Source organism: Nerophis ophidion, linkage group LG14 (genome assembly GCF_033978795.1).
Source record: "Nerophis ophidion isolate RoL-2023_Sa linkage group LG14, RoL_Noph_v1.0, whole genome shotgun sequence".
NCBI classification, from domain to species: Eukaryota; Metazoa; Chordata; class Actinopteri; order Syngnathiformes; family Syngnathidae; genus Nerophis; species Nerophis ophidion.
Genome location: NC_084624.1, coordinates 33908018 through 33935896, shown reverse-complemented (window position 1 = coordinate 33935896; position 27879 = coordinate 33908018). Strand labels below are relative to the sequence as shown.

Sequence of the window (27879 nt, the reverse complement as noted above, 5' to 3'; positions counted from 1 at the left end):
TATACATTAAAATTGCCTTCAAATACTACATAATACATGTTATTATTGCCTTAATACAATTTACCATACTTTATTATTGTATTAAAGTTATTTTTACGCAGAACTTTGGTTTAATCACTAGCCAGTAGCGCAATGGACAAGAAGTGTAATGAAATCCCCCCCTTCATGATAGGAGAGTCAACCAGGAAGTATACGCCAAATTCTGGCTTGTGATTCGTCCAAAGTTACCCGCGAAAACTACGTCACAGGCACTTTCGCGCCACCACTGCAAGCCGTACCGAAGTCCCCGAGCAGAAAAGTAAGTCTTTTTACTTCACTTTGTGTCCTTTTAAGCGGTCGATTGATCTCACATTTGACTATATTTAGCTGGATAAACACATGCGTTGTGTGTAGCGTCGATGTTTCTTTGCTCGGAGTTCAGTTTTAGTTGGGAATTCGCGTTGATGGCGAGCTTATTGTTTGCAGTCAGCCTCATGTGATGGTGGAAATGTTACAGTGTGAATTGCCCAAAGCTGACTTTTTGACTAAACTATCTCAAATCACTGTATATCTTAATATGTTACACTGCTGCCTTGAAGAGTATTGTTACAAGCTGACACATTGCAAGTGTCCCAACTCTTTCAGTACCTGTTTATAAATATCAAAGGTGCATGTTGATTTAGTCATATTAAGTTTTTTTGTGTGGACATAACCTAGCTCAGAAGAATTTAAATTCGTATCCCAGCGCACACCATGAATCGACCATGACTTGATTTACGTGGACCCCGATTTAAACAAGTTGAAAAACTTATTTGGGTGTTGCCATTTAGTGGTCAATTGTACGGAATATGTACTGAACTGTGCAATCTACAAATAGAAGATTCAATCAATCAAACAAACACCAAAGCACTGCACCGTTACAACTGTGAATAATCCCACAAAGTGTGGGCTTCTCCCCACTCTATACCTTGATATGCCGTATTTCCTTGAATAGCCGCCTGGGCGCTAATTAATTTAAAACCTCTTCTCACTCCTGGGCTTATTCGAGGCATGCGGTAAAAGTAAGCAGGCGCTGATTATTTTAAAACCAATTCTCACCCCTGCGCTTATCAATGGCATGCAGTAAAATATTGAGTGAGATAAAAAAATAATAATAAAAAATTATTCTGCGGCCGTGCACCGGTGGTTGGGGACTACTTCTCTACATCATGTCATCTCGCCCACCTTTCCACCACGCTATCTGCGTGGCAACCGGACGCATGCATTTCGGTGCTTCTCATACGAGATTGCAATGCATACTTGGTCAACAACCATACCTTTTACACTGATGGTTGTGATATAAACAAATTTAACACTCTTACTAATGTGTGCCACACTGTGAACCCACACCAAACAAGGATGACAAACACATTTCGGGAGAACATCGGCTCTGTAACACATTATAAACGCAACATAACACTTATCCAGAATGCCATGCATCCATGACTCTTGGCTATATTATACACGCGCCGCCAACCCCGGCCACCTCAACCGACGCAAGAAGAGGGGGGGTGGGGGGGGGGGGTTTGGTGCTAGCGGGGTGTATAATATAAGCAGTAAGAGTGATGGATGCATTGCATTCTGGGTAAGTGTTATGTTGCCTTTATGTGTTACAGAGCCGATGTTCTCCCGAAATGTGTTTGTCATTCTTGTTTGGTGTGGGTTCATAGAGTGTGGCGCATATTAGTAAGAGTGCTAAAGTTGTTTTATGTCACAACCATCAGTGTGATCTGTATGGCTGTGGGACAAGACCCCTGGTTTACACATAGTAAAAGCAAGAAAAAACTCCTCCGCCATTTTGAAAAAGACGAGGGGGGAAGGGTCACTCGTGACGTCACGAACTTGACCCGGCGGTAAAAGTAAGCATGCGCTAATAAATTTGGGGAGTGAGTTTGACCCGGCAGTTATTTAAGGCAGGCGCATATTACATGTCCGGCGGCATTTCAGGGAAATACGGTACCTTTAGGCTGCAATATATCATTTCTATTAATCACTACAGTCATTTAGATAGTTTTCTTAGTTTTTTATATCCTCATCTCTTTATAATTACTGCATTGTCGTCTATATGCTGCTTCCGACTGCCAAAGTTTGTATTTTTTTAATTATTGTGTGGATATTAAATATATCTTTCAAATTGTAATCTTTGTTAAAATTTTAGTTCACATGTCAGAAAGTCCTCCCTTAGAATAACATATTTTTCGGACCATAGGGCGCACCGGAGTATAAGGCTCACTGCCGATGAGCGGGTCTATTCAGGTCTATTTTCATACAAACGCCGCACCGGTTTATAAGGTGCATTAGAGGGGTCACATTATTGTTTTTTTTATTAATTGAAAACACTTCCTTGTGATCTACATAACGTGTAATGGTGTTTTTTGGGCAAAATGTTGCACAGATTGTTTTACAGACCATCATCAAGTAGCTTTCTGAGCGTCTCTTTAGGATGCACCGTTTTGTGGGCGGTCTTATTTACGTGGCTCACCTTCGACAGCATCTTCTCCATGTCATCTTTGTTGTAGCGGTGTAGCGTGACATTCATAATGACATACAGGCTTTACTTGAATCAATAACAAAGCAGCATTTCCTCATCCGTGGCTCAATAATGCCTCAACAACGCCGGAAATGTATCCTGTGATAAACTGCCCGACCGGAACCCTTTAATAACTTAAGTTCTTTGGGTGAAATATTTAAACTCACTACAGTTTTTAGCGCTTTGATAGTCTACTGACAGATACAGTATAAGTAAGAACCCTATGCTACTTTATATTAGAAATGGCAACAGCGGAGGATGAATGCTACATAATAAGGTAAAGAAAAAGAAGAATCTTATGGCTACTGGGTCGGCGCGGACTCGCGCACGTTTTCAGGACTTATGCAGATCCCAAATACACATCAGCAGGTACCAGAAGGTAAGAAAAGTTGGTTTTGCATAATATTTCGAAACAAAACGCTAGGTTATGTTTGCTAATAGGTGCCATTTTGCAGTCCTTATATACCCACCATAATAATACTCGTATGTTTAATGCGTCGACAATCCATCAAGCGGTGCTGCTTCATAGCTTACCGAAGTCGTACTAAAAACAGTCTGACAGATTTTTGAGCGTCTTGTATATTTTATATAAATTTTATATATATTATATATGTTCTATATTTTCAATGGAATATTTAAAGTGTTGGTGTTGTTTACTGCCATCACATTGCAGTCTACACGTCTCTCATGTATGACTGCCATCTACTGGTCACACTTATCATTAAACCATGTACCATATAAAATAGCTTCAAGGTCGGTAAGCACAACCAGAATTATACCGTACATTAGGCACGCCGGGTTATGGGGTACATTGTCTATTTTTGAGAAAATGAAATGATTTTAAGTGCGTTTTGTAGTCCGAAAAATACGGTAACTACTTTTTGCAGCAGTTATTTTGTTTTGACTTTTTTTTTTAAGTCATTTGTAATATTTTGTCTTCTTTCCCATATCTAGATCCACAATGTCATCTCCTTTATCAACTCCTGGTGGCCGCAAAAGGGGGAGGAGCACCAACCCATCCACACGTATGTTGTATTTTTGTCCCCCTTTGCCTCAAACATGATTTAGGTCGGACTGATACGATTGTGACTTTACCGTGCAGCCAGCAGTGATGCGCCCACCTCCTCGCCACTATCCCAACGTCGCAGGGCACTGGACTCGTCCGCAGGTGACCTGATGCCCATGCCTACTTCGCCTGCCGGCGAACTACTCAGTCCTGCGGCACCTCATGACAGTTCTCTGTTCTCCAGCCCCAGACCATCAGGTTGGCAACGTGACCACCTGTGATGTGTGGTTCCTGTGTTGACATGTCATTTACTTCCCTAACAGTCCTTCCTAACGATGTGGACATGAGCTCCCCTCTTATGTACGGGACCCCCAGCTCCAGGGTGGAGGGCACCCCGCGTAGCAGCATTCGGGGCACCCCCGCCCGCCAGCGTCCTGACCTGGGCTCAGTGAGAAAGGCTCCGCAAGTTGACCTCCAATCTGAACCGGTAAGTCGATTGAAAGATCTTCCAATTCCATCTGAATGTGGGGTTTTATTTTGAAAATCTTGTCTGACCCACAGCCCAGCGGCGAGGGGGCGGTTGCAAGCGAGCCCAACGCGGGCCAGAGGCTGGTCATCTGGGGGACAGATGTCAATGTGGGCACCTGCAAGGAGAAGTTTCAGGTTTGGACAATTAAAAAAAAAATGTATTTACCATCCATCCATCCATCCATTTTCTACCGGTTATTCCCTTTCGGGGTCGCGGGGGGCGCTGGCACCTATCTCAGCTACAATCGGGCGGAAGGCAGGGTACACCCTGGACAAGTCGCCACCTCATCGCAGGGCCAACACAGTATTTACCTGCCTGACCAATAGCGCCCACTGCAGTGGACGTTGAATGTTAGTCTACTTCTTTTGTCAGCTATACCTTTTTAGTGAGAAAATAGTCCTAACCAGGGTTGTACGGTATACCAGTACTAATAAAATATCGCGATACTAATCAATTAAAGTCGGTACTATACCACCTTTTGAAAAGTACCGGTTCCACTCTTTCATCTGAGTGTTGCGGTGGTGATTAGAGCCGAGGCGTGTGTCAAAACGTACACACAAAGTGCATACAAGTAATAACATCTTGGAGAGGAAAAATGGCAAAAAAACTAAAATTCTAGTGGTTAAAGGGAAACATTATCACCAGACCTATGTAAGCGTCAATAGATACCTTGATGTTGCAGAAAAAATACCATATATTTTTTTAACCGATTTCTGAACTCTAGATGGGTGAATTTTGGCGAATTAAAAACCTTTCTATTATTCGCTCTCGGAGCGATGACGTCACAACGTGATGTCACATAGGTAATCAATTTGCCATTTTCTCAAACACATTACAAACACCGAGTCAAATCAGCTCTGTTATTTTCCGTTTTTTCAACTGTATTCCATACCTTGGAGACATCATGCCTTGTCGGTGTGTTGTCGGAGGGTGTAACAACACGATCAGGGACGGATTCAAGTTGATTTACGTGGAGTGTGCATCGATTAGCAAGGCATGCTAATCGATGCTAACATGCTATTTAGCCTAGCTGTATGTACATATTGCATTGTTATGCCTCATTTGTAGCTATATTTGCATCCAGCCTTTCCCTCCACCCACATTTAATGCCAAACAAACACATATCAATCGACCGATTCAAGTTGCACCATTTTCAAAAGATGCGAAAGGCCCTCGTTTGATCTGCATATTTTACCGGCAATGCTACGAAAAACATGGCACAGAGAAACAGGTGGATATCCTGCGACACTCAAAGTTGATGGATTTCCAACAATAAAGTCAACGAAATCACAAAGGTGGGTTTTGTTGATGTTATTGGCTTATGTGCTAATCAGACATATTTGGTCGCAGCATGACTGCCATCTAATCGATGCTAACATGGTATTTAGGCTAGCTGTATGTACATTTGTAGCTATATTTGCATCCAGCCTTTACCTCTACCCACATTTAATGCCAAACGAACACTTACCAATCGACGGATTTAAGTTGCTCCAGTGGTCTGGTCAAAAGATGCAATCGTTGGTTGGAAGGCGATCGCCGAATAGCTTCAATAGCTATTCGCTCAGTAGCTTTAGTTTCTTCTTCAATTTCGTTTTCACTATCTGCCTCCATACTCCAACCTTCCGTTTCAATACATGCGTAATCTGTTGAATCGCTTAAGCCGCTGAAATCCGAGTCTGAATCTGAGCTAATGTTGCTATATCTTGCTGTGCTATCCGCCATGTTGTTTGTAATGGCATCACTATGTGACGTCACAGGAAAATGGACGGCTGGATTTACAGATAGCGAAAATCCGGCACTTCAAAGCCTTTTTTCGGGATATTCCATGATGGGTAAAATTTTGAAAAAAACTTTGAAAAATTAAACAAGCCACCGGTAACTGATTTTTATTGGTTTCAATGAACCCTTCTAAAATTGTGATAATGTTCCCATTTAAACAGGGAGTCACTGGGTTGCAAGACCTGTTTTACACCTTTCCTGCCTGTCGGCCCCCAGACCGTGGTCGAGGAGGGCAGGGGAGGCCTTTCACTTCACAAGGGGTCCGGAAGGCTCCACTCTTTGGTCGGAATGTCGAGGCCGTCGATTAGTTACATTTTGGTGACTTTATTTATAATTTCCACAGGGCACAACCGGACATGCACCTGCACATGCTAGCGCGACCTCTCCTAACTTGACCACTCACTCACTTCACTCACCCCAATTACTGCCCTTCTTAAAGAAGCACATTCGCTACTCTCACAACAGTTGGGGATGGCTTGGCGCAGTTGAGAGAGTGGCCGTGCCAGAAACCTGACGGTTGCTGGTTCAATCCCCACCTTCTACCAACCTTGTCACGTCCGTTGAGTCTTTGAGCAAGACACTTCACCCTTGCTCCTGATGGGTTGTGGTTTGGGCCTTGCATGGCAGCTCCCGCCATCAGTGTGTGAATGTGCGTGTGAATGGGTGAATGTGAAATTAGTTTCAAAGTGATTTGAGTACCTTGAAGGTAGAAGAGCGCTATACAAGTATAACCCATTTACCATTTAGCTGCTTTAACACACGCCTCACCAAATGTGGTGATTAGTATTAGCATCTTTGTTTCAAACTTAGGTAAACATTTAAATAATGAACATAATAATCTGCACAAGGAGTTTGGTGGCAGGTAATAATGTAATTCTTACACCTGTCCTGCTGTTCGGTCCGGTGCAGACCATAGTCGAGGAGCACAAGGAAGACGTTTCCTTTAGGGTCGATGCCATTTCAATGCCTTTTAATTTAGATTTTAACTTTGTGAAATTGTTATTTGACTGTGAGTGTTTAATCTCGTGTAAGATATTATGTTAAAATAAAGTCAATATTGACATTTTTGTAGTTCCAAATATCAAAGTATCGGCAGGCAGCACGGTGGAAAAGCAGTTCGTGCATGCGCCTCACAATACGAGGGTCCTGAGTTCAATCCCAGGCTCTGGATCTTTCTGTGTGGAGTTTGCATGTTCTCCCCGTGACTGTGCTGGTTCCCTCCGGGTACTCCGGCTTCCTACCACCTCCAAAAACATGCGCCTGGGGATAGGTTGAATGGCAGCACTAAATTGGCCCTAGTGTGTGAATGTTGTTTGTCTATCTGTGTTGGCCCTGCCTGAATGCAGCTGAGATAGGCTCCAGCACCCCCTGTGACTCGGAAAGGGACAAGCGGTAGTAAATGGATGGATGGAGTGATCAAAGTATCGATTATTTTGGTACCGGTACTAAAGTAATGGTATATGTATCAACCCTAGTCCTGTTAGTGGCCTTGTGGTTAGAGTGTCCGCCCTAAGACTGGGAGGTTCACACCCCGTCTGAGTCATACCAAAGACTGTAAAAAAAAAAAATGGGACCCATTACCTCCCTGCTTGGCAGTCAGCATCAAGGTTGGAATTGGGGGTTAAAAACCCAAAAAATATTCTTGAGCGTGGCCGCTGCTGCTGCTCACTGCTCCCCTCACCTGCCAGGGGGGTAGAACAAGGGGATGGGTCAAATGTAGAGGACACATTTCACCACACCTAGTGTGTGTGCGTGTGACTATGGTTGGGACTTTGACTTTAACCTTATTTTCTTTTGAAACATGTAACTGACAAAAAAAAATAGACCAAAAATAAATGTCCACGCAAGTGAAGGTTTGTTTTGCATAACAAGGCTTTGTCCACCAATGTGTATGCCTGACAAAAACAAATGTTCACTTCAATGGATATTGGTGTTTGGTATGACAAGACTATTTTATACAAAATTAACCAAAAACAAACGTCCACGGCAGTTGACGTTTGTTTTTTGCATAAACCCAAAATGTAGGACCCTAACAAAAGAAACAAACGTCCTTAGCAGAGGATGGAGGTTTTCAGGAGGTGAATTTTGATTGGACGAACCATGCCGTGTGTCCACAGAGGTTTCTGCAGAGATTCATAGACCCGTCCTCCACAGAGGATGAGAACGCCGGCCTGGACCTGAATGAGCCTCTTTACATGCAGAAGCTGGAGGAGGTATCTCCTTTATTTGTTTTAGCAGTCTTCACCGCTCAAATCATTGATAGACGTGACTTGTTAAATCAACCGCTGTCCTTTTTTTTTTTTCAGATCAGTGTGGTCGGCGACCCCGTGCTCAACGTCAATTGTGGCAACGTGCAGTCCTTCGATGCAGAGCTTTACAGGCAACTCATCAGCTACCCGCAGGTTTGATTCCCCCTCCTAAGTGTTGGGAAATATCCTAAAACGTTCCATGTGGAGTTCTTGAAATCTTTTCATGAATTTGATCTTTTTTTTTTTTTTTTAAATAGTTTTCTGAAAGTTACCCGGACAATTTCAGGCAAATGTATACAAAGGCACATTTGTTCTAAACAACAATAATATATTTAGAAATATATAATAAAGCAGAGAATATAAATCGTTAACTTAAAAACTGAAAATTAGGCTTGAAGGTAAACTTATAAATGAATGGGAATTACCTGAACATTTGAGAAATTAAATAATTTAGAGGAAAAAATCATAAAAATAAAAGAGATATTAGTGAAGTCATTTATATTTATATAGCGCTTTTCTCTAGAACCGGGGTGTCAAACTCGTTTTCATCGAGGGCCACATTGCAGTTACGTTTGCCCTCAGAGGGCAGCTTTTAACAATGTGTTGATTATATATATATATATATATATATATATATATATGTATATATATATATATGTATGTATGTATGTATGTATGTGTATATATGTATGTATATTATACATTACATTAACAATATATTTTTTAACATAAGCTACAAGAAAATACATTAAAATTTTACTTTTAAAAACTGGCAGCTCAGTCACCAGAATTTTACAGTATTTAAAAAATGGAATAAATGGAATGGAAAAACAATATCACTGTTTTTAGCTGCCTTTTTTACAGCAAAATCTTTTTGTATAATGGTTTTTTGTTTTTTAATGTTTTAGTGTCTTACTGTATATGGAAAAAAAACTGTACAAAAGTTGATTTTACGGTTAAAAAAAACTCAGTCGGTGGAATTTAACTGTAAAAGCTGTTCTCAATTTTACAGTTTACAATTTGCTAATTGTTTTGAAATCATAAGTCAAGCAGATATTTAAGTACAGTATTTATCTTTATTTTAACAAAAAAAACATTGGAATACATGATATAATATTTTGATAATATTGAATTTCAAGATATGCAATTGCATGCAGTACATGATTTTAATGTCAAAAGGGAAAGAACAAGTATATTTAGTAAGAAAAGATTAAGCATTTTATGAACGCATATTAATTCCAGGCCTTCGCGGGCCACATAATGTGGCGGGCCAGATTTGGCCCCCGGGCCTTGAGTTTGACACATTTGCTCTCGAGGCTCAAAGCGCTTTACATAGTGAAACCCATTATCTACATCTTTAAGCTTTATTTAAACCAGTGTGGGTGGCACTGGGAGCAAGTGGCTTAAGTGTCTTGCCCAAGGACAACGGCAGTGACTAAGATGGTGGAAGCTGGGATCTGACCGGGAACCTTTAAGTTGCTGGCCACGCCGGCCCCACTTTCCTTCACTTGTAGAATCTTCTACTGAAGTTCAATGGACACTTCAATCAGAAATTTGCTGTTAAAGAATGTCAAAACTTGACAATTTGAAGTTAAATATAAAAATGGCATTTTGTTTAGCAAAGTACTGATACAAACGACTTGAAATATACATCAATTATTTTATTATTCAACCCTTCAAAATAAAAACAAAACAGACTATTAAATTAATACTTTACATAACTCACAACATACTCAGTTTGCAACTATAACAGGGATTTATTGTGAATTGATTTCTACTTTACAGCAAATATTTAGAAGGAAAATTAAACATGCATTTTTACAATCCCTCCTAATATAATGCTTCAATGAAATATAATTTTGTAGTATGTAACTACAGGCCTCAAATGTTTACTTTTTAAGATCAAGGCAAATGTTGCCTTAAACGAGGGCTTATATATGTGTATGTATATATATGTATATGTGTGTGTATATATATATATAATATATAATATGTGTATGTGTGTGTGTGTGTATATATGTATGTGTATATATATATATGTATGTGTATATATGTGTATGTATATATTTATGTATGTGTATATATGTGTATGCATGTGTATGTATATATTTATGTATGTGTGTGTATATATATATATATGTATGTGTGTGTGTGTGTATGTATATATATATATATATATATACATACATTGTTTTGTTTTTTCATAAATTCTTATTAATTAAAATTTGTCAGCCTTTTGTCATTACATGGTGCCTTTATTTCTATTTTTACATTTTGATAGAGGGAGGTATTTTTTTTATTTGTATATGTATATATGTACATCATTGGGGCAGATCCACTAAGAGTTCGAGCAGAAATATGTCATATAGGAATTAACTATACACAATAAAACATTAACAAAATGCTGTGTCACATGAATGTTTTTGAAGTAATACATTTGTGACATGAAAAAAATATGTAAAAAAGAACTTCTTTATCTTTTGATATCAATATAAAACAAAGCAGTTTGGCCAATGAAAATGAAGTCTAATAAACAATCTTTGTTCCTGTCTTGGTTCAGTACAACAGTTTGGCCAATAAAAATAAAGAGTGACACTTTTTCACATCGAATACACAACGTTCACAGCATGAATTCAATTGGATGAGATGAACACTGCAGTTAAATGACGGGTGAACATCCCAGTAAACAAAGTAAAGACTTTATTTTCATTGCACTGTTTATTGTTACATCCCCTGTCAATTAACAAATAAAAAGTCAAGAGCGGTCACGGCATGTTCTTGCCGCCGATGTTGGTCAATTTTTTAGGGCAATGCAGCAAATTACAGGGCACTCGCGGCTTTTGCAGCAGTTGCCGTGGTTAAATTTGAGCCCTGTAACTATGCAAAGACATTGCAGTTATCAATTCCTAGTTGTATTCAACACTGTCCTCCTGTGATTTGACATGAAGTGGTCGTACTATCACAGGAAGTCATCCCGACCTTCGACATGGCGGTCAACGAGCTCTTCTTTGAGCGCTTCCCAGACTCCATCTTGGAGTACCAGATCCAAGTGCGCCCCTACAGCGCCGTCAAGACCAGAAACATGCGCAGCCTCAACCCAGAAGGTGAGTGGGACCTCTCACGCTGCCACCAGCCAATACCTATAAAGCAAAATCACACTGGTGACATATTTCAAGTGGGAGTGTTGTGAAAAATCTGCTTTGGTGAAATGTGCGGCGTGTGTCGATTCCCCCGCCCCACACACACACACAGACATAGATCAGCTGATTACCATCAGCGGCATGGTGATCCGCACCTCACAGCTCATCCCCGAGATGCAGGAGGCCTTCTTCCAGTGCCAGGTGTGTGCCTTCAGCACCCGGGTGGAGGTGGACCGCGGGCGCATCGCCGAGCCGGCCGTGTGTCGCCACTGTAACACCACCCACAGCATGGCGCTCGTCCACAATCGCTCAGCCTTCTCTGACAAGCAGATGGTGAGTTTTTATACTGGGGAAGATTTGTTTACGCCTTCGCTCCCAATTTGTAAAACGTCCGTCAACTGTGTGATCTTTGCTTTTTCTACGCAATAGATCAAAATCCAGGAGTCGCCTGAAGACATGCCGGCAGGTCAGACGCCACACACGACCATCGTGTACGCCCACAACGACCTGGTGGACAAAGTGCAGCCTGGAGACAGAGTCAACATCACCGGTGAGCTTAGCTTTGCAAGAACCATATTTACATACCGTATTTTCCTGACCATAGGGCGCACCGGATTATAAGGCTCACTGCAGATGAATGCTCTATTTTCAATCTTTTTCATATATAAGGCGCATTAAAGGAGTCATACTATTATTATTATGTTATAAATGTAAAACGCTTCCTTGTGGTCTACTTAACATGTAATGGTGGTTCTTTGGTCACAATTTTGCATAGAGGGTTTTACACATCATCTTCTAGTCGCTTTCTGACAGTCGCTTCAGGATGCACCGTTTTGTGGGCGGTCTTATTTACGTGGCTCACTTTCAACAGCGTCTTTTCTCCGTTATCTTTGTTTTAGCGGTGTAGCGTGCAAGGACGGGAGTGGAAGAAGTGTCAAAAGATGGAGCTAACTGTTTTATTGACATTCAGGCTTTACTTAAATCAATAACGGAGCAGCATCTCCTCATTCAGAAACAACAACGCCTGAAAGTGTCCCGTGAAAAAACATCCGATCGGAACTCTTATAACTAAAGTTCCTTAGGTGAATAATGTAAATTCACTATACCGGTATGTTTTAGCACTTTCATGGCGAGTTTACTGACTGATATAAATAAGAACTTTACGCTACTTTATATTAGAAACGGCAACAGTGGAGAGTGAATGTCCCATAACAAGAAAATAGAGAAAAAGAAAAAGCTTATATCGACTATGGCAGGGGTAGGGAACCTATGGCTCTTGAGCCAGATGTGGCTCTTTTGATGACTGCATCTGGCTCTCAGATCAATCTTAGCTGACGTTGCTTAACACGATAAGTAATTAATAATTCCAGTGTTAAAAGTAACGTTTAAAATATAAAACATTCTGTGACGGACTCTCGCCGTCGTGCGGGTTCCCATGACCATCAAGGAAGGACAGGCTTGAGGAGGTTTGACTCTTGTTTATTTCTCAATAAAAGCTTGTCTGCGGTCGGGTCATTTTTCAGCTCCCTCCTCCAATGCTCGCTCTTCGGTCGCTTTTTAGCCGCCCCCGTCGTCGTTGTCCGCGTCTTGCTCTCTTTCACTTTCGCTCTTCAGGCACTGCTGCAAGCTCTCCCACTCCTTCTGCCTCACCCTCCTCTGCTGCTGCCTTTTTATCCAGCGAGAGGGGATTCATTGATTGTGTATAGGTGCGCGATCCATGCACTTGAACTCGATTGTGGCGTCGCTCCCGGCACATCCCGTCTCTCCGCTCGGTCGCCGTCCCCGCCTCCTCCGCCTCTCCACACATTCTCATACATTTTAATCCATCCATCCATCCGTTTCTATCGCACCTGTTCAAGAAGTCGCATTAATGGTGAAAAGTATTTTATTTATTATTGGTTACCTTCAAAATACCAATGTTATTTAAAAGAATAAGAGATGCACGCATTTAGTTGTTGTAATCTGGGAAAGTCCAAATAAAAGAGGAGGCGTATAATCCTCTTATCAGAGCGTGTGACGCGATGTGGGTCCGCCCAGCCTATGGCAAAGGACTCCACAGGAGTCCTTTGCCATAGGCAAGGACTTTTCATTGAGCTAAATTGAATACAGTCTCTGTTTAATTCCTTGCTTCTTGTCTGTTTAATAGATCTCAACAGTGTTTGAACCTGTTTTATTCAGTGTTAAAAATATCATACGGCTTTCACGGAAATACTTTTTAAAATATTTGGCTTATATGGCTCTTTCAGCCAAAAAGGTTCCCGACCCCTGGACTAGGGTGTCGCTACGGAGTACAAAGGCGGATACGTGCAATTTTCGCTTCAAGACTTATGTAGATCTCAAATACAGATCAGCAGAAGGTAAAACAAGTTGCTTTTACATAATATTGTGAAACAAAAGGCCAGATAACATACCTTCTCTTATACACACACCATAATAATACTGGTATGTTGAAGCACAGTCATCACAATCCTTCAAGCGGTGCGGCTTCATAGCTTACCAAAGCCAAACTTAAACTTTTTGATAGATTTTTGAGCGGCGTGTGTAATGTTCTTTATTTTCAATGGAACTTATATAATGTTGGCGTTTACTGTAATCATATTGCAGTCCACACGTATCTCATGTTTGACTGCCATTTACTGGTAACACTTATAAGTACACCATGTACCAAATAAAATGGCTGTGAGGTCTGTAAGCAAAACCAAAATTGTTCCGTACATTAGGCGCACTGTTGTATTTTGAGGGGGGGAAAAGGATTTTAAGTGCGTCTTATAGTCTGGAAAATACTATACATATTTTGTTTGTTTCTTAACTATACAATTAAGTCCAAAATACAGTGGAACCTTGATTTACAAACTGACTTGTTTCTTAAACTGCAAGTAGAAGAGTTTGTATAGTGAAGAACATTTAACATGGTTTGCAGCCTTGACAAAAGTCCCCAATTTAGTGAAGGTTTGTACACTTTGAACACAACATAATGTGATGTGTATCAAACATAAGGGAGTGATGGATCAACTTTTTATGCAATAAAGTTTAAAAAGAAGAAAAAGCTATATGATCCGCTTTGCCAACACACAGAAGTCACTAAAACACAAAATCCTCAACATCAACAAGCATATTGCTACAATTATAAACTTCACTACATTAACAACGGCCAGAGAAGCAGGCAGAGGGAAAAGGTACGGCGAAGGGAGGGAGCTGTGTCTGTGTGTTTGTGCTTTTGGACGAGCGAGGGTCTGCGCTAGGATGAGAGGAGAGAAAGTATTTTTCTCCGCTGTTTAAGTCTGCTCTGGCAACTTTTTCCAGAAAAGACAGTTCTCATCACAATTAAAACTTCAATCAATCAATCAATGTTTATTTATATAGCCCCAAATCACAAATGTCTCAAAGGACTGCACAAATCATTACGACTACAACATCCTCGGAAGAACCCACTTGCTGTGGTTATGCCTGTGAGCGCCATTATACTCCTTGCAAATAGTCTTTTTTTTAACTCCACACCGATTTGCACTTTCCATGCTGGTTTGAGTTGTTGGCACTTTTTTGAGTTGGCAAATGGACATAAGGTAAAAAAACAAAGAAAATGCACACACATCTAGTGGATGCTTCCGCCTTTGCGGCAATGCTACGCCCTGCTTTCTTGCCTGCGGGAACCAGAATGAAGCATTTGCACACAGTCATATTTGGCGCAATTTAAAGGTTTGTAAAACCGAAAAATTCACAAAAGAGTTTTTCGTAAATCGAGGTCCCTCTGTGTTAGAAAACAAAAAAATATATTTCACCTTATTTAAAGGCCTACTGAAATTTGATTTTCTTATTCAAACGGGGATAGCAGGTCCATTATATGTGTCATACTTGATCATTTCGCGATATCGCCATATTTTCGCTGAAAGGATTTAGTAGAGAACATCCACGATAAAGTTCGCAACTTTTGGTCGCTAATAAAAAAGCCTTGCCTTTACCGGAAGTAGCAGACGATGTGCGCGTGACGTCACCGGTGTGAGGGCTCCTCACATCCTCACATTGTTTATAATGTGAGCCTCCAGCAGCAAGAGCTATTTGGACCAAGAAAGCGACAATTTCCCCATTAATTTGAGCGAGGATGAAAGATTTGTGTATGAGGAAATTTAGAGTGAAGGACTAAAAAAATAAAAATACAAATAAAGTTAAAAAAAAAAGGCGATTGCATTGGGAGCGATTCAGATGTTTTTAGACACATTTACTAGGATAATTCTGGGAAATCCCTTATCTTTCTATTGTGTTGCTAGTGTTTTAGTGAGTTAAATAGTACCTGATAGTCGGAGGGGTGTGTCCACGCCATTCTCTGAGGGAAGTCACAAATTGCAGCTGGACAGAAGCTCCGCTGATCTCCGGTAAGAGGCGACTTTTTACCACAATTTTCTCACCTAAAACTGCCGGTTCACATGTGGTCGGGATCCATGTTCGCTTGACCGCTCTGATCCATAGTAAAGCTTCAACTCCGGGAATTTTAAACAAGGAAACACTGTGTGTTTGTGTGGCTAAAGGCTAAATCTTCCCACCTCCATCTTTTTACTTTGACTCCATTATTAATTGAACAAATTACAAAAGATTCAGCAACAGAGATGTCCAAAAAACTGTGTAATTGCGCGATGAAAAGAGACAACTTTTAGCCGTAAGTGGTACTGGGCTAACATGTCCCCTCCAACCAATAACGTCACAAACACGCGTCATCATCATTCCGCGACGTTTTCAACAGGAAACTCCACGGGAAAATTTAAAATTGTAATTTAGTAAACTAAACCGGCTGTATTGGCATGTGTTGCAATGTTAATATTTCATCATTGATATATAAACTATCAGACTGCGTGGTCGGTAGTAGTGGGTTTCAGTAGGCCTTTAAGGTTTGAAGATCATTGCACTTCCAAAGCATCCAGTCACAGCCACTAGGGGGCATATTTCATACATAATTTTGTTTTCGTATAATTATCTTATTGCAATTGCACACATTTGCGGGAATAACCATTTGTACTTCTTTAATTATGCTGCTTATTATTTGTGTCTTGTTTGAATTATACATATTGTCCGCTCCACTGTGTCGCAGGGATCTACCGAGCTGTCCCCATGCGCGTCAATCCGCGCCAGAGCAACGTGAAGTCTGTGTACAAGACCCACATCGACGCCATCCACTTCCGCAAGACGGACGAGAAGCGCCTGCACGGCTTGGACGAGGAGGCCGAGCAGAAGCTCTTCACTGAGGATCGCGTGCAAACTCTCAAGGAGCTGGCGGCCAAACCTGACGTGTACGAGCGTCTCTCCTCCGCCCTGGCGCCCAGCATCTATGAACATGAGGACATCAAGAAGGTGCGTGTCGCTCATGTGATGCCAATTTGTACTTTGGTCGCAGCATGGAGACATCTGCCAAGGCCAAATGATGCAAAATTATACCACTTGTTAAGTGTGAAGTTATTAAGACTCCTGAATTACCTTAATTTACAGAATTAATGTAATGTAATTTATTTTATAAATGTAACTGTTCACATAAATAAACTATCAAATATAATTTCTATACTTAAAAGCGGGTATAATTTTACCAAAACTTGACTTTCACATGTAATTATATATAAAATAATTATACATTTTATAGTTATTCGTATGAAATTGTGACAATTCCATAGTTTTTGTGTGTACATGTATATGCATACAAAGATAATTTTGCAAAAATTGAAGTTTTTCACACAATTACATATACATTGTATGTAGCATTATAACAGAAATGTGTGTAATTGGGAGTAAAGTTTTATTGTATGTTTTGCAAAATATTACATTTTTAATCATTTGGATCATCTATCTTCCATCTGTACTCTGTCTCAACTGGGGATGTCACGGTATGAACATTTCTTATCACGGTTATTGTGACGAACATGGCCGCGGTAATTTTAAAGGTGCTCAAAATTTTCAATAACTACTTAAACTGAAATCCTTCAACCAAGTTTAATTAAAAAAAACACAACACATTCAAAATGTAAATATGTACTTCAAGTAGAAAGTTGAATGTGCATATGAAAGCACCACAAGCATTATAAACAAAGTAATATGGCTGAAAAAAATACTATAAATAAATAAAAAATAAATGTGAACATTTTGCAAGATGGCACCTTATTGACATAAGATATGACTGCACTTTTTGTCCATATAGATAAAAATAGTGTTCATATATGAAGTCTAGTCTTACACATAAGGCTGTACCATTATGGGCAAAATAATATTTAAGATTATATTTTATCAGTAATGAAATTATGATTATTAATCAAGATTATTCATCATGTTTGGTAAAACAGTGTTTGGGTGTGAACGAGACGCCATCATGTAATTTGTAATCTCTAATAAAAATGCTCTAGCTAAATGTTAAATACTTATTTAAAGACAAATATTTGTGTTTTTGTTCATTATTAATATCACGTGTCAGATTTTGATTCTGATGCCTTTATCTCCAGTTTTACAGTTTAATAGAGAGGTATTTTTTAAGTTATATACATTTACATGTACTAATGTTTGTGCATGTACATGCTGTATCGGGACAAATCCATTAAGAGTATGAGCAACAATATGTTGTATAGGTAATAAGTATACACCATAAAACATTAACAAAATGCTATGTCACAAGAATGTTTATTAAAGTAATTACTTTGTGGAATGAAAAAAACAAGTATTGTGAATAACACATGGTGTTTACTTTTTGATATCAATAAAAAACACAGAGTAGTTTGACTGATGAAGATAAAGTCTACTAAACAAGCTTATTTCTCCAACTCCACCATGTGGTTCAATGCAACAGTTTGGTAAAAAAAAATAAACACAAGTGATACCTCTTAAAAAAAATTAGTTGTTCATAGTCCGTAATAATCAATGGTTGTCCAAATTTTTTTTTTTTTTTGGGGCCTCTTTGGAATACTCTATATGGGCACCACGAATTGCACAAAGCACATCAAGATAGCACTTGATTCCTTGCCATGTTCGCTTACAGTAACCAGTACCCATTCAGTACCTCTTCCACCATCAGAATACCCGAAACACAGCATTTCAATGTGACTGCAAACTTTAATAAACACAGATTTTAAATTAAGCAAATCTGGTTAATGCATTTTATCGACTGATTTTGATTTTTTTTTTTTAATTGTTAAGAGACTTTAAGGACACGCTTTTATATTTATATACAAAAAGCACATAAATAATTTGGTAGATATGACTCATATTTTTGAGGTGACTATTCGATGCGAGATGTAGTCATGATTCAACACAATTCTCACAATATATAAGTATTAAAATGTATAATAAATAATTTTTAAAACTAGTTACACAAGGTGCTCTTAGCTGCTGATGTTTAAGCGTGTGTATGGCTTCAAAAACGTCTTTTTGAAAATAGATTCTTTAAAAAAAAGTCTTGTTTTTTTTTTTACGATTTTTGAAAAATATTTATTGATTTTAGATTCAAAATACCTTATTTTCTGTACAATAAGGCACACTGAAGATGAATGGTCTATTTTCGATGTTTTTCATATATAAGGCGCATTAAAGGAGTCATATTATTTTTTTCCTAAATTGAAAACACTTGTGGTCTACATAACATGTAATGGTGTTTATTTGGTCAAAATGTTGCATAGATTATTGTTTTAAAGAACATCTTCAAGCCACTTTCTGACAGTCGCTTCAGGATGCACTGTTTTGTGGGCGGTCTTACGTACGTGACTCACCTTCGACAGCGTCTTGTCCCCGTCATCATTGTTGTAGCGGTGTAGCGTGCAAGGATGGGAGTGGAAGAAGTGTCAAAAGATGGAGTTAACTGTTTTAATGACATTCAGACTTTACTTAAATCAATAATCGTGCAGCATCTCTTCACCCGTGACTCACTAGAGCAATAACAACGTCGGAAATGTGTCCCATGAAAAACCGACTGAAACTCTCTAATAACAAGTTCTTTGGGTGAATTATGTAAACTCACTACACCGGTATGTTTTAGCGCTTTCATGGCGAGTGTCCTGACAGATATAAGTAAGAACTTTACACTACTTTATATTAGAAATGGCAACAGCGGAGGATGAATGTCCCATAAAAACAAGATAGAGAAAAAGAAGCTTATTGACTAAAAAGGCGGACGCGTGCAATTTTTCATGATTTATGCGGTTCCCAAATACAGATTAGCAGGTACCAGAAGGTAAGAAAAAATGCTTTTGCATAATATTGCGAAACAAAGCCCCAGATAATGTCTTACCTTATATACACATCATCATAATACTTGTATGTTTAATGTGTCGACAATCCATCAAGCGGTGCGGCTTCATAGCTTACCAAAGTTGTACTAAAACATTTTGATAGATTTTTGAGCGCCGTGGGTAATGTTCTATATTTAGAACATATAACATTTTGAACATGCACTTGGGGATAGTTTGATTGGCAACACTAAATTGGCCCTAGTGTGTGAATGTGAGTGTGAATGTTGTCTATCTGTGTTGGCCCTGTGATGAGGTGGCGACTTGTCCAGGGTGTACTCCGCCTTACCGCCCGATTGTAGCTGAGATAAGCGCCAGCGCCCCCCGCGTCCCCAAAAGTGAATGAGCGGTAGAAAATGGACGTATGGTGTTGTTCACTTGAGTCATATTGCCATCATAGTGCAGTCTACATGTATCTCTTATGTGTGACTGCTATCTGCTGGTCACATTTATCATTACACCATGTACCAAATGAAATTGCTTCGAGGTCGGTAAGCAAAACCAGAATTATTCCGTACATTAGGCGCACCGGGTTTTAAGGTGCACTGTCGAGCTTTGAGGGAAAAAAGGATTTTAAGTGCGCCTTATAGTCCTGAAAATACAGTAAATAAGAATCGCATTTGTCACCCCTATCATTTGGGTCATATGCACTGTAATGATGAAGTGTTGTGGGTTTGTTGCTTCATAACCACAGTATTTTTCTGCGTTCCAGGGAATTCTCCTGCAGCTGTTCGGAGGCGCTCGCAAGGACTTCAGCCAGACGGGCCGCGGCAACTTCCGCGCTGAGGTCAACATCCTTCTGTGCGGTGACCCCGGCACCAGCAAGTCCCAGCTGCTGCAGTACGTGTACAACCTGGTGCCCCGTGGCCAGTACACGTCCGGGAAGGGCTCCAGCGCCGTGGGCCTCACCGCCTACGTGATGAAAGACCCGGAAACGCGGCAGCTGGTCCTGCAGACCGGCGCGCTGGTGCTCAGCGACAACGGCATCTGCTGCATCGACGAGTTCGACAAGATGAGCGACAGCACGCGCTCCGTGCTCCACGAGGTCATGGAGCAGCAGACGCTCTCCATCGCCAAGGTGTGCCTTCGCCAGCCCTTTGAGTCACGACCTTCTCTCTTCATCACACGTTTTCTGATCCCGCTTTTTAGGCTGGAATCATTTGCCAGCTAAACGCCCGCACCGCCGTGTTGGCCGCCGCCAATCCTGTGGAGTCCCAGTGGAACCCCAAGAAGACCACCATTGAGAACATCCAGCTGCCTCACACGCTGCTCTCCAGGTTGCTCCAACTCCACATGGCTGCTCTGTCAGTCCACCATCATGTCATATTAACGCCTTCTCCGTCTTCTGCCAGGTTCGACCTCATTTTCCTGATGCTGGACCCTCAAGACGAGGCGTACGACCGCAGGTTGGCCCACCACTTGGTGGCGCTGTACTATCAGAGCGAGGAGCAGATGGAGGAGGAGTTTCTGGACATGGCTGTGCTCAAGGACTACATCGCGTACGCACGCACTTACATCAACCCGCGCCTGAGCGAGGAAGCCAGCCAAGCGCTGATTGAGGTTTGTTTTTTGCAGTCAAGCTAATACAGCTGAATGCTGTGTCCACGGCTGCTGGGTATAGTAAAAAATACGCTTGGAAGTTCTTCTAAGTGAAAAGTAAACAAATGAAAATTGAAAATGGCTGACGACCACAATTGACGAAATAGAATTATTTGAACAGAGAATGATTTGAAGCAGTGCCGAAAATCTGCTCGGAGCTGGGGGTTTTTACTTGCATGAATACTACTGAATGTCTGAAAATGTATCAAAAGGCTGCAAATAGATAAGCATGTGTAGATTTAGATTAAAATATGTAAAAAATCATATTTGCAAATGCAAATATAGTAGCGGTGTAACGGTACGTATATTTTTATTGAACCGTCTCGGTACGGGGGTTCCGGTTCGCTGCGGAGGAGTACCGAACGAGTTCCACACGAACATATGAAGTAGCCGTCTATGCTAAAGTCTTAACAAGCTGCTCCGCTCCGTTCTGCCTCTGTCTCCTGCACAGCACCCAGCATTGTCCCTCCCACACAACCATCTGATTGGTTACAACAGTAGCAATAACAAGCCAATCAGCAGTGCGTATTCAGAGCGCATGTCGTCAGCGCTTCAGCGTCGAGCAGATAGGCGTTTAGCAGGGGAGCAGCGGACTCTCCCCAAGTTATACTAAACACTTCCAAGTCAACTACTTTCTAAACATCACTATGAGCCCGTTGACCTTCTAGAAACAAACTGCAGCTCAGCTCACTCGCAGTCCTGGCTTTAGGTGAAGGCTAGTTAGCTTTTAGCGTAACGTTAGCTCATTTTGCGGTGTGTGCGGGCGCGCGTGTGTGTGTTTGTTACGGACAGTGTTGATTGAGGTGCGTTGAAGCAGCAAAAAAGGAAATTATGTTAAATGAAGAGTTTCTGTCTCTGATAGTTTATATAATAATGTAAGTGCATCATAAAGCCTACATGAAGTCAGTGGTGTTTAGGGATGAATACTCTCCTATTGCTGTTGTACTATTTTTCAGCTATAGTTACATTAACCATTAGTAATGTAGCAGCCTGGTTTTGAATGGCAGGGTCCTTGCTATCACATGTTGATACAAATATAACATTTACATAATAAAAAATCAACTACAGGCTTCCCCAATGCTGTAATAAATTAAGCATGATGAGTTGACTTGAAACTGTTTAATGTTGCACTTTTTATATGTAGAAGAAAAGTTGTCATTTTATTCCATCCAAGCAACAACTTGAGGCAGTTTAATGTGGATTATCGTGGGCAGAATTGTTATCGTGTTCCCAATGTTAAAAGGATCGAGCCATTGTTTACAAATTTGGTAAATGAATAACCCAAAAATGTATATTTTGTTGTTTTCTTACTGTACCGAAAATGAACCGAACCGTGACCTCTAAACTGAGGTACGTACTGAACCGAAATGTTTGTGTACCGTTACACCACTAAAATATAGTAAATACTTTAAAATGCATACACAGCACAGGCACACCTTCTCATTTCAATGTGTTTTCATGACTATTTATATTCTAGATTGTCACTGAATGCATCAAAATTATGACACCTGTGAAGTGAAAACCATTTCAGGTGACTACGTCGTGGCGCAGTTGGGAGTGTGGCCGTGCGCAACCCGAGGGTCCCTGGTTCAATCCCCACCTAGTACAAACCTCGTCACGTCCGTTGTGTCCTTGAGCAAGACAGTTCACCCTTGCTCCAATGGGTGCTGGTTAGCGCCTTGCATGGCAGCTCCCTCCATCAGTGTGTGAATGTGTGTGTGAATGGGTGAATGTGGAAGTGGTGTCAAAGCGCTTTGAGTACCTTGAAGTTAGAAAAGCGCTATACAAGTACAACCCATTTACCTCTTGAAGCTCATCGAGAGAATGCCTAGAGTGTACAAATCAGTAATCTGAGCAAAGGGTGGCTATTTTGAAGAAACTAGAATACAAAACATGTTTTTAGTTATTTCACCTTTTTTTGTTAACTCCACATGTGTTCATTCACAGTTTTGATGCCTTCAGTGACAATCTAAAATGTAAATATCATGAAAATAAAGAAAACGCATTGAATGAGAATGTGTGTCCAAACCTTTGGCCTGCACATTGATCATTGACAAATCAAAAACAAATAGGTAATGGTAAAATAATACAAATTCATAATAGTGTGTTAAAATTTGATGTAAACAAAAATCAATTATAGAAACCAAGTGAAGATTTTTTTTTTTCAATTAAAAGTTAAGTACAGATCACAAAACTGTACTTCCTCCTATTTTTGTTGGGGCAGGACAATATAAGCTTATGCTTTTTCCTGCTCTTTTTTGGAGAAAGACCATGTTTTTTTTATTTCTTGTTAATTGTTTAAATTGTAAATGGTTTGTTGTGTTAAAACATTTGTTGAAAGTAACTTCAACCCTGCGCAAATGGCAAAAGAACACTAAAATACCTCGTTTTGTTATTCTAAAACCTATAACATTTCTTCCAAGTTATTAAACACGTTTTAAATTCAGTTTTGCACATAATTATAGGCATATGTACAATATTGTAATTTTTTTTAAAAATGCAGTAACTCATCACCTCTTTTCAAAGCTTGGAAAATGTTGAGTGAATTGACTTGAGTGACAGCATTCCCTGCTGGATTCTTAAAGGAAACTAATTTACTTTTCAAAGCGGGGATAAGTAACTAAAATATGCAGAAAGTATACAAGGTTTTCAACTTATATTCAATTAGACTGCAAAGACAAGATATTTAATGTTCAAACTCAGAAACGTAATTACATTTGAAAATAATCATTAACTTAGAATTTAATGGCAGCAACACATTGCAAAAAAGTTAGCACGGGGCATTTTTACCACTGTGTTACATGGCCTTTCCTTTAACAATACTCTGTAAACGTTTGGGAACTGAGGAGACCAATTTTTTTAAGCTTTCAGGTGGAATTATTTACCATTTTTGCTTGATGTACAGCTCTAGTTGTTCAACAGTCCGGGGTCTCCTTTTGTGGTATTTTAGGCTTCATATTGTGTGACACATTTTCAATGGGAGACAGGTTGGATTACAGGCAGGCCAGTCTAGTACCCGCACTCTTTTACACAAAGCCACACTGTTGTAACACCATTCATAAGACGTTGCTTGGATGGCAACGTATGTTGCTCCAAAAGCTGTACAGTATGTACCTTTCAGCATTAATGCTGCCTTCATAGATGTTTAAGGTACTCATGCCCTGGGCAAAAATACACCCCCATACCATCACAGATGCTGGCTTTTTAACTTTGCGCCTATAACAATCCGGATGCTTCTTTTCGTCTTTGGTCTGGAGGACACGACGTCCACAGTTTCCAAAACAATTTGATGTGTGGACTCGTCAGACCACAGAACACTTACCAGTTTGCATCGGTCCATCTTAGATGAGCTCCGGATCAACAAAGCCGGCTGCGTTTCTGAGTGTTGTTAAATAAATGGCTTTCGCGTTGCATAGAAAAGTTTTAACTTGGATTTACAGATGTAGCGACGAACTGTAGTGAATGACAGTCGTTTTTGCAACTTTTTCTGAGCCCATGTGGTGATATCCTTTACCCACTGATGTTGCTTTTTGATGCAGTACTGCCTGGGGGATCCAAAGTCACGGCATTCAATGTTTTTTGGCTTTCTCCTGATTCTCTCAAACTTTTGATGATGTTGCGGACCATAGATGGTGAAAACCCTATATTCCTTGCAATAGCTCAATACAAATGTTGTTCTTAAACTGTCCGACAATATGCTCACGCATTTGATCACAAAGTGGTGACCCTCGCCCCATTCTTGTTTGTGGACGATTGAGCATTTTATGGAATCTGCTTTTATACCCAATCATGGCACCCACCTGTTCCCACTTAGCCTGTTCACCTGTGGGATGTTCCAAATAAGTGTTTGATAAGCATTCCTCAACTTTTTAGCCACTTGTGCCAGCTTTTTTGAAACATGTTGCAGGCATCAAATTCCAAATGAGCTAATATTTGCAAAAAATAACAAAGTTTTCCAGTTTGAAGGTTAAATATCCTGTCTTTGCAGTGTAGTCAATTGAATATAGGTTGAAAATGAGTTGCAAATCATTGATTGGCCCTAGTGTTTGAATGTGAGTGTGAATGTTGTCTGTCTATCTGTGTTGGCCCTGCGATGAGGTGGGGACTTGTCCAGGGTGTACGCCGCCTTCCCCCCGATTGAAATGGGCACCAGCGACCCCAAAGGGAATAAGCGGTAGGAAATGGATGGATGGATGGATGATTGGCAACACTAAATTGACCCTAGTGTGTGTGAATGTTGTATGTCTATCTGTGTTGGCCCTGTGATGAGGTGGCGACTTGTCCAGGGTGTACTCCGCCTTCCGCCCGAATGCAGCTGAGATAGGCTCCAGCACCCCCCGTGACCCCTAAAAGGAACAAGCGGTAGAAAATGGATGGATGGATGGATGTATTTCGTTTTTATTTACCATTTACACAACGTGCCAACTTTGCTGGTTTTGGGTTTTGTAAAATATGCATACTTAAAGGCCTACTGAAATGAGATTTTCTTATTTAAACGGGGATAGCAGGTCCATTCTATGTGAAGTGAAGTGAATTATATTTATATAGCGCTTTTCTCAAGTGACTCAAAGCGCTTTACATAGTGAAACCGAATATCTAAGTTACATTTTAAAACCAGTGTGGGTGGCACTGGGAGCAGGTGGGTAAAGTGTCTTGCCCAAGGACACAACGGCAGTGACTAGGATGGTGCAAGCGGGGTTCAAACCTGCAACCCTCAAGTTGCTGGCACGGCCGCTCTACCAACCGAGCTATACCACCAAGTATGTATCATACTTGATCATTTTGCGATATTGCCATATTTTTGCTGAAAGGATTTAGCAGAGAACATCGGCGATAAAGTTCGCAACTTTTGGTGCTGATAAAAAAGCCTCGCCTTTACCGGAAGTCGCAGACCATGACGTCACAAGGGTGAGGACTTCTCACGTCCTCACATTGTTTTTAATGGGAGCCTCCAACAGCAAGAGCTATTCGGACCGAGAAAATGACAATTTCCCCATTAATTTGAGAGAGGATTAAAGATTTGTGGATGATGATATTGATAGCGAAGGACCAGAAAAAAAATAAATACAAAAAAAAGCGACGGCTCTGGGCGGCGGAAGTGTGAGCGTTTCAGATGTAATTAGACACATTTACTAGGATATTTCTGGAAGATCCCTTATCTGCTTATTGTTTTAATAGTGTTTTAGTGAGATTGTAAAGACTTACCTTGAGGTCAGATGGCTGTGGTGAACACGTCAGTGTTTCAGAGAGAAGCCGAGGAGCCAAGCTCACAGCTGCCTTTCAAACGGCTACTGCAGGACGACGAATAATCCAATGATGTCTCCGGTAAGATATATACCACAATTTTCCCATCCAGAAACATGCTGGTTGACGTAGAGAAACATGTTCGCTTGACCGCTCTGTGTTAAAAACAAAGAAACACCGCTGTGTCTCGGTGCTAAAGACAGCTGCAATACACCGCTTTCTACCTACAGGATTGTTCTTTATAGTCTCCATCATTAATTGAAAAAATTGCAAAAGATTCAGCAACACAGATGTCCAAATTACTGTGTAATTATGCGATGAAAAGAGATGACTTTTAGCCGTAACTGGTGCTGAGCTAATATTTCCTGACAGTCCGTGACGTCACGCGCACGCGTTATCATTCCACGACGATTTCAACAAGAAACTCCGCGGGAAATTTAAAATTGCAATTTAGTAAACTAAACCGCCCGTATTGGCAGGTGTTGCAATGTTAATATTTCATCATTGATATATAAACTATCAGACTGCGTGGTCGGTAGTAGTGGGTTTCAGTAGGCCTTTAAGTGTATTTGAGTGTGGGTGCATTGTTGCTCCTCAGGCATACGTGGACATGAGGAAGATAGGCAGCGGGCGTGGAATGGTGTCCGCCTACCCCAGACAGCTGGAGTCTTTGATCCGCTTGTCAGAGGCTCACGCCAAAGTGCGCTTCTCCGAGAAGGTGGAGACGATCGACGTGGAGGAGGCCAAGAGGCTGCACCGGGAGGCCCTCAAGCAGTCGGCCACAGACCCAAGGACAGGATTTGTGGACATCTCCATTCTCACCACAGGTACACCCCACACAACCTTCAATGATACAAATAACATTTTAAAATATTAGTAATAGATGGTTTTCCAGTGCAATTCAACTAAAAGTGACTTCCTGCCGGTGACAGGTATGAGCGCCACAGCCCGCAAGCGGAAGGAGGAGTTGGCACAGGCCTTGAAGAAGATGATTCAGACTAAAGGCAAGATGCCCGCCATGAAGTACCAGCAGCTGCTGGATGACCTCAGAGGACAGTCAGAAACGGTGATTAATCCTGACCACCTTTTTTATTATATTTTTTTAGTTCACTCAAGTTAAATGTCTAAACAACCTCCATCTTGTTTTCCAGGCCATCACCAAGGAGCTATTTGACGAAGCACTCCGAGCCCTAGCTGACGAAGACTATTTGACGGTCACCGGGAAGACGGTACGTCTCCTTGCTTGAGACACCCTTAGTTTTTGTACAGTTTATTTTAATGTCATTTTTTGTATTGTAAAAAAAAAAAAAAAAAGTATAATGGAAGCACCATGTCAGTTCAAATGTGGATTTTGTCACTTTGGTTGGGAGTTAAGCTCATATTTAGAAATGTCACTCATTCAACTTATGTTTTTGCTAAAGCAAAAGACTCCTTAGATATCCCAAATGTATGCGTTCAAATAAAGTATTGGTCACGTCATTTACGTATTTTGTCTTTTGCTGCCGTGTTGATGGAAAATAATAAAAAGCTGCTTGTGGA

At 40.6% G+C, this 27879-nt stretch overlaps 1 protein-coding gene across 1 annotated transcript; it reads left to right on the top strand.

Moving 5' to 3' along the window:
- Nucleotides 1-156: 156 nt before the first annotated feature.
- On the top strand, nucleotides 157-27879 carry mcm4 (minichromosome maintenance complex component 4). The gene is made up of 17 exons (XM_061920486.1): nucleotides 157-298; nucleotides 3503-3573; nucleotides 3651-3812; nucleotides 3878-4041; nucleotides 4116-4217; nucleotides 7980-8075; nucleotides 8169-8264; nucleotides 11077-11215; nucleotides 11364-11584; nucleotides 11681-11801; nucleotides 16332-16591; nucleotides 20210-20575; nucleotides 20647-20774; nucleotides 20850-21057; nucleotides 26939-27167; nucleotides 27273-27406; nucleotides 27492-27879. The coding sequence occupies exons 2-17, from the start codon at nucleotides 3510-3512 to the stop codon at nucleotides 27585-27587; spliced, it is 2586 nt and encodes an 861-aa protein (XP_061776470.1). The 5' UTR covers nucleotides 157-298; nucleotides 3503-3509; the 3' UTR covers nucleotides 27588-27879.

What these genes read in the sequence shown, in the direction of transcription:
- mcm4 (XM_061920486.1), top strand. Translation starts at nt 3,510, where the DNA reads ATGTCATCTCCTTTATCAACTCCTGGTGGCCGCAAAAGGGGGAGGAGC. An exon ending in ACATGCAGAAGCTGGAGGAG is followed by an intron (nt 8,076 to 8,168) that starts GTATCTCCTTTA and finishes TTTTTTTTTCAG; the next exon opens with ATCAGTGTGGTCGGCGACCC. An exon ending in AGACAGAGTCAACATCACCG is followed by an intron (nt 11,802 to 16,331) that starts GTGAGCTTAGCT and finishes ACTGTGTCGCAG; the next exon opens with GGATCTACCGAGCTGTCCCC.